The sequence below is a fragment of the Pinus tabuliformis genome, chromosome 5_2 (assembly GCF_031772625.1).
Source record: "Pinus tabuliformis cultivar Carrire ecotype Pingquan chromosome 5_2, CPIR1, whole genome shotgun sequence".
Taxonomy (NCBI): Eukaryota; Viridiplantae; Streptophyta; class Pinopsida; order Pinales; family Pinaceae; genus Pinus; species Pinus tabuliformis.
In genome coordinates, this window is record NC_142306.1 from 422,952,353 (window position 1) to 422,959,483 (window position 7,131).

The 7,131-nt window shown below is 36.8% G+C and overlaps 1 protein-coding gene across 1 annotated transcript; it reads left to right on the forward strand.

Moving 5' to 3' along the window:
* Positions 1-5,337: 5,337 nt before the first annotated feature.
* On the forward strand, positions 5,338-6,143 carry LOC149159392 (histone H2B.3-like). The gene has a single exon (XM_089433482.1). It carries the CDS (start codon positions 5,450-5,452, stop codon positions 5,870-5,872), a length of 423 nt encoding a protein of 140 aa, XP_089289608.1. The 5' UTR covers positions 5,338-5,449; the 3' UTR covers positions 5,873-6,143.
* The last annotated feature ends 988 nt before the right edge of the window (positions 6,144-7,131 follow it).

Consider the following 7,131-nt stretch of genomic DNA (forward strand, 5'->3'; position numbering starts at 1 on the left):
GTTTTTTAAACCCCACCCTCCTAAAAACTTTGGAGCTACAATTTTTTTCCATTTACCTAGGGGAGTACAAATAGATCCTTTGTTCTAGCGCAAAGGAATTTAAAGCATATCCTTCGCGCTTTTTCCATAATGCACTTGGGAATCCATGCCAAAGACATCTAGTAGATGGGGATAACTTCCAACACCAATTTCACCAGCACTAAATGACCAACTCTAGAGAGCTATCTATGATTCCATCTTTTCAACCTCTTTTCTAGCTTTGCTATTAACCATAACCAATATTCCTTGGAATAACTATTGGATTTTAGATGAAATCCTGAGTATGTGAGACCCTCATCTAAATCCTCCACTTTAGATGGGAACCTAGTTCGAATGTGAAGGATCTCTTTATCCTTCAAGTTGTGGAAAGAGACAGTGGATTTCCTGTCATTTACAACCATTCCAGTGGCTTTGCCAAAGAGAGATAATTTTTCATGAAGTTTGTCTACGTCTCTTTGAGAACCATTAGATAAAATACGGATACCATCGATAAAAAGTAAACGAGTGATAGTTAGATCCTAAGCTATTACCGCACCTTGAAACCCACCTCTTCTTTTGGATTATAGAGAAATCATACTGAGGCCTTCAGGCACTAAAAGGAACAATAAAGGATATAGTGGGCATCCTTGACATAAAGCCCTTTTGAGAATGAAAGAATGGTGAGGCCAATCCGTTGAATAGAACAACAAAAGACACTAAGAGCAAACAACTCATTATCCACATTATGAAAGTTCGGCTAAAGCCCACATGAGTTAACAAAAGTATGATGTATAGCCAGATGACCCTATCATAGGCTTTCAAAAAATCTATCTTTAGTGCTACCCCATTCCGTCTTTGATTCTTGATGTTGTATATACCTTCATGTGCCACCCCTATGGCTTGATGGATTTTCCTTCCTTCTAGAAATTCAAAATTTTCCATGAGATAGTTTTTGAAAGAATGGGTTTGAGCCTCCTTGCAATGACTTTTGCAATCACTTTGTAAATACAATTACATAATGAAATGGGTCTAAATTCCTCAAATCAACAAGGGTTTTCCACTTTTGGAACGAGGGCAATGAAAGTATCTAACATTCATCATGTTCACTTGGACTCCTCTACCACAGAAATCAAATATTTTCCAATTAGGTCAAATAGGCTCAGAAAGAATTCCACTGACCAACTATCTAGTCTAAGACTCTTGTCTTTTTGGAAATTGTGGAGCATTTATTTTAGTTCTTCTACTGAGATCTCCTCCATTAACAACCTATTTTCTTCCTCTTCGGCGAATCTAGGAAATAATTGAGCTACTCTGATGGCTTCTATAGTAGTGACCCCATCTACTTCCTTGAAGAGATCTTGAAAATAATTTTTCCTTAGTTCTGCCAACCCTTCAAAGTTTGAGACATCCCTTCCCTTTGTATCATGAAGGTTCCAAATTGTGTTGCACATTTTCCTTCCTTTGGAACATGCTTGAAAAAACTTGGTGTTTTCATCCCCTTACTGTAGCCAAATTGTCTTGTTTTTTAATCTCCAGTTCACTTCTTTAGATTCCATAATTGATTTCCTTTTGGCTTCCAAATGAAAAAGATCCTCTTTGGAATCAACATCATTGGAACCCCCCGCCCCCCTTCGATTTTGAGAGAAGATGTATTTTTGTCTCCACCAAAGAATGTTCCCTTTCATGCTATTTCCTTTTCTTAAAGGCCCAATCCTTTGTAAGATCTTTGATAAGTTTTAGGTTTTCCTCAAACTAACTTGCTGCCATCTCCTACATGTGGATCATACACTTTCCAATGTTGTTCTACAAGAGAAAGGAATTCCTCCTCCTTTTTTCAATAAGAGTTCATTTTGAATGAGCTTGTAGGCTTCACCTCATTCCCATTTGGTTTCAGCATAATAAAAGAGTGATAAGATCCCCCCCATTTCCAACCCATTGTCAAATAAAACTAAACCTAGCTAGGAGAGCTTCAGAGATCAAAAAATGATCCAGCCTCTTTGTTATTCTTTCTTCATCCACACAATGACTTCTCCAAGTAGGATTTAGTTTAGTAGGATCAACATCTACCATTTTACTACTTTCTAATTTGTGAGAGAAATAATCAACAAGAGGATATGATCTTTCCCTAGAATCCCCAAAACTTTGAAGCTCTTAAGGTAAAGTTCAAATCTCCTCCATAAATCACAAAGTTTGAATTCATCAATGATTTTGCAAAAATTCCATTGTAAAACTCAATCCTGTTAAGGCAAGGTCCATAAATGTCGATGACTGTTAGTGACGAACCAAGATCTTCAAAGAAAAATTCAATGCCTTAACATGATTCTATACTCCATAAGTTTGAGACTTGGATGGACTTAGGATTCCATCTGATTGCCAAGCCTCCCGATCGAATTCTTACATTTAGACCAATGAACTTCCAATCACCAAACAAAGATTCCAACACCTTAGAAGCAACATCCCCATCTCCCAAAGTTTCTTGAAGCATCATAGTATCGATATTGTATAATTGTACAAGTCTCCTAATAACAAGTTTTTTTGAAGGACCTTCTAAACCTCTGTAATTGAAGGAAATAACTTTCATTTGGTAACTCCACTAGAGGATTTCATTGCTCTAAGTGCCTTGTCAATAGATTGTTGAGTTCCTGCAACCAACTATTCATGGGATTTTTCTTTTGCTTTTGTGAGCTGATATTTTCCGCCTCTCCCTTTCCCCTAATTGAAGAGATAGAAAGCTTCCAAAGACCATTTGTTAGAACTTCAATACGAGGAATCATTGTACAAGATATCCCCTTCTACTACGTCATTAGATAGACTTTTAAGGCTGATACCACTGGGGAAGAGTAGTTGGGATTAGCCTGAGAGCAAGGACAAGTTATCGGGGGGGGGGGATGTGACCAATGAGGGCTTTGTAGGGGTTTCCACCACAACATTCAGTCATTCTTTTACAATCTCTGAAAAAGAAGCATCTAATCAAGAAATAGAAGGAAGCATAATGGAATTACCTGAGGAGATTGCCAAGTTATTTTCGTTGATGATCTCTTAGATGGAAATTGGTTCCTTAAGCCTCAAAATGTCGTCCTATTGCAAGCTAATGTCCATTGTATGAGAAGTGGCATATCTTGTAGGAACTTCTTGTAACCATCCATCAACTTGATATTCCATCAATACCGTCCCCCTCGAAATAGAAGAATTCACAATTGCTTTCTTTTTTTCTAGGAATCAACTTGTCTATATGGGTTTTTTTGTGCTTTGATAAGTCACATTCCTTTGCCAATTGTCCATATTCATGGTACCTTCTAGACCTAAAAGGTACCCCTTCATAGCCTATAGCTTACAACCTTTCTTCATCTTTACCAATGTCTATCATCTCTGACAAGCCTCCACAAAGATCTTTTTGAACTAGAACACGAGCCATAGTTCTATCCCCAAATTTCTCATATGAAGAATCATGTTTTAGTTAAGTGCCCATTAAGTTTCCTAGATCAATGAAAACATGTGTATCACAATAGTTTGATGGTAATCCTAGAAAATAAGCCAAATCAAGACTACATCCAACCTTTCTCTGCTTGCATAAAAGAGAGGAGACCAAAATTTGAAAAGGATTGGGGTTGAATCTATCCTCCATAACTTTTTTAGGACCAAAATCACTTCATGGTCGTTAAACTTAAGTTGGATCCAACGACAAGCAAGCATAGAAACCCCACACAAGGTTTTAACGATGGGGTTTATATTTTCCTTTGTGCAATAACTTACCATTCTAAGGATGAATTTCTGCCCTTTCGCTTGACCCACCAAGGTTTTTTCGCCCAATTTCAGCTGCATTCCTCAATGGGACGTCCTCTCCCAACACAAGCTTTAAACTCGACTCTTCTTTCTCTTTTCTCCTATAACTCTTTCCACATGAATAAAGGATTTCATTGCAGCTCTACTCCAATCCTATCTTTTTGGAGCGAATTTCGGGCCTTCACTGCCCTTAGATCAAAAATCATTTTTGATGAAGCTCCTTGATACAAGTTGAAAAACCTCTACTAGAGAGACAACCCTTCCAAGAGGGGGTAGGGGCGTAAGGTTTTGAATATTGAATCCTTCAAAACTTGCATTTGGGATTGCAAAACCCCCAAAGATGACTGGAAACCTTTGCATACTCTAACCCATTAGACTTATGATATGGAAGGGTTGAAGGACATCATAAAATGAAAGGGTGGGTGATGGAGAGTGACCCCAAGAGAAACCACAATTGGGTTGGTTCCAACCCATTGCCTCAAGGCTCAAAACTTATGAAAACCCCAAATCCATTGTAGAATGTAAGGGTTTCGAGCCAAAAATTGAGCCCCCAACCACCAATGTGGCCCCATTTTTAGAAGAGGTAGACAACTGGGCATTCTAATCCACAATTCCAAAACACCAACCTCGACTTACCCTTGCTTGAAAATCTGAGATAGTTATCCAAATCAACCCTTCCCTAAATTCATTAAATTTGTAATTCACTTGCTCTTCTATAAAAACTAAAAAAAACCAATAAAAAATGCCAAATCAACCTAGGATCGAGTCCACATTGCCCACAAATGACAACTATACAGACCCAAAACTATGTATTGCTAGAACACTCTTTAAGCCTCAAAAAGTAACCATTTGCTCATAGAAAATGCCGCCCTACCTTAAAAAATCCATGGCATGTAAAAAAATAAATAAACAACTTTACATTTACAAGGAAATTAAGATAACTTAACTTCGTTTTTTAATATATTTGTTTTCGATATGAACAACAAGAGACTCCTACTAATAATGAAGTTTATATTTACAAGGAAATTAATATAATTTTACTTCGCTTTTTAATATATTTGTTTTCGATGTGAACAATGAGGGACTTCTACTAATGGGGAAGTGTTTGGGAAGTAAAAGATGCACTCGGCATGACTTCTAGGCTTTCGTCATTAAAATTTTAGGATATTCAAAAATTTTGATTACGTTTCAGTTATATTTGTAAAAAGATTATTCGTTTCGTATAAAAAACAATTGATTAATAATCTATAATAAATAAATAACATAAGTTAATAATAAATATTTAAATTATTATAAATAAAAAATTTAACTATAATTTGAAGTGTAAACCCTTTTTTTTTTTTTTTAGATATCCTAAAATTTGGTTTGTTTTCCCGAACACCCCCCGGTTAGTCAAAGTCTCTGGGAGCTTCGGTTCTAATCTACGCTCCAGATTAAACGGAGGATACCGAACCGTGCCGCACCCAACCAACCAATAGGAGACTAGATTTCTGTTAATATAAACGAGATCAAGGTTCCAAATCCCATAATCCCCATTCCCAGAATTCATTCTTTTTCGATATTCCGCAGAGATCTGGGATCTCTTATTTGCTCTGTTGTTTAAACTGATCCCGTCTATTTTAGATTCGTATTTTCCTTTGCCGCCAATATGGCTCCGAAGGCAGAGAAGAAGCCCGCTGGGAAGAAGCCCGTCGCAGAGAAGTCCCCTGCTGCAGAAAAGAAGACCGCTCCCAAGGCCGAGAAGAAGCTTCCTAAGGAAGGCGGAGACAAAAAAGGTAAGAAGCATAAGAAGAGCGTGGAGACGTACAAGATCTATATCTTTAAGGTTCTGAAGCAGGTCCACCCGGATATTGGTGTTTCCAGCAAGGCCATGGGAATCATGAACAGCTTTATCAATGACATCTTTGAGAAATTGGCCAGCGAGGCATCGAGACTCGCCCGATACAACAAGAAGCCTACCATTACATCCCGGGAGATTCAAACTGCTGTAAGGCTCGTTCTTCCAGGGGAGCTCTCTAAACACGCTGTCTCAGAGGGTACCAAGGCGGTTACTAAGTTCACCAGTTCCTGAATTTGCTATATATATATATATATATATTTTGGGTATTTAGGTTCGATGACGTTGTTTTACGCCATTTCTGCCATGAAACTTTACCACTTAGGGTTAATCGGTTAATTGCCTTTACCTGGAGTCAACTGCTCTGGCGTGGATTGCTGTTCTTTTGGGATTCTTGAATCGGTCAAGGTTTATTCATTATCAGAAAGCCAAGTCTTTGCTGTCATCTGGATATTATTTTATTATATTTAACGTGGTTTAAACCGGCCAAGCTAATGGCTTTCAAAAAAGATGATTTAATTGAGTAGCCTTAGTCTACCTGGCTTTTAAATTTGTTGGAAAATTATGGGGATTCACGCCAGATTTTGATAAGAATATTTGTATATTTAAGTTATAGTTCTTAAATTTGATGGTGCTGAACCTGTATTAAATACTGTTAAATCAATTTCTTGTATTAAAAGTGTTTCCATTTCAACCTTTATAAAATTGATTCAAACATTTTTACGCTAAGATTTCCATTTCCCCCCTTAAAATTTGATTCAAACATTTTTAGTCTAAAGGTTTTTGAATATTTTTTTGCCCATTTTTGCCGCTGAGGGCAAAAGAATTTAGATATTTGAATGCAATTTAGTTTATGATTTAATTGAGTGTTGTTGGAATAGGTTAGAATTTTCCTTTGCGTGTTTATATGCAATTTAGTCAATGTCTTGCTGGTGAATCATCCCTATTTAAAAATGGATTTCATTGAGGGGATATACTTGACAGAGCCGAACACCGGTTTTGTTATTTGAGTTTTTAATCATTTGCAGGGTGTCTATGGTTAGATGAAACTGTTGATAGATTTTTCAGAAAGTTAAAACATTCATTATGATATAACTTGCTGAAGAAGTGTTTTCTATTCTCACTGATAAAATGTTATTCTTTTCCTGGAAAAGAGTGCAGATCTTCATTATGAATTAATTTGCTGAAGAACCGTACTTTTTTTTCTTTTCTTTTCTTGAAAAAGGGTCCAGGCTTGGAAGCGGTGTTTTCTATGTTACTGAGATGAAATGTAATATTACTCTTTGGTTATTTATTTATTTATTTTTGTCTTGCTAAAATGTTCCAAGTGCTATTCTTTCTTAGAAACAGAATCAATTGTCCACGGAATTTGTTCCCTTGAAGAGGAAGACGAGCTTCATTATAGTGAACCTTCTCTGTGGATACATCCAGAATGCAGCTGTGATGGTTATGCAACATGCCTATTATTTTATTTTCTACAACTTTAGTAACAT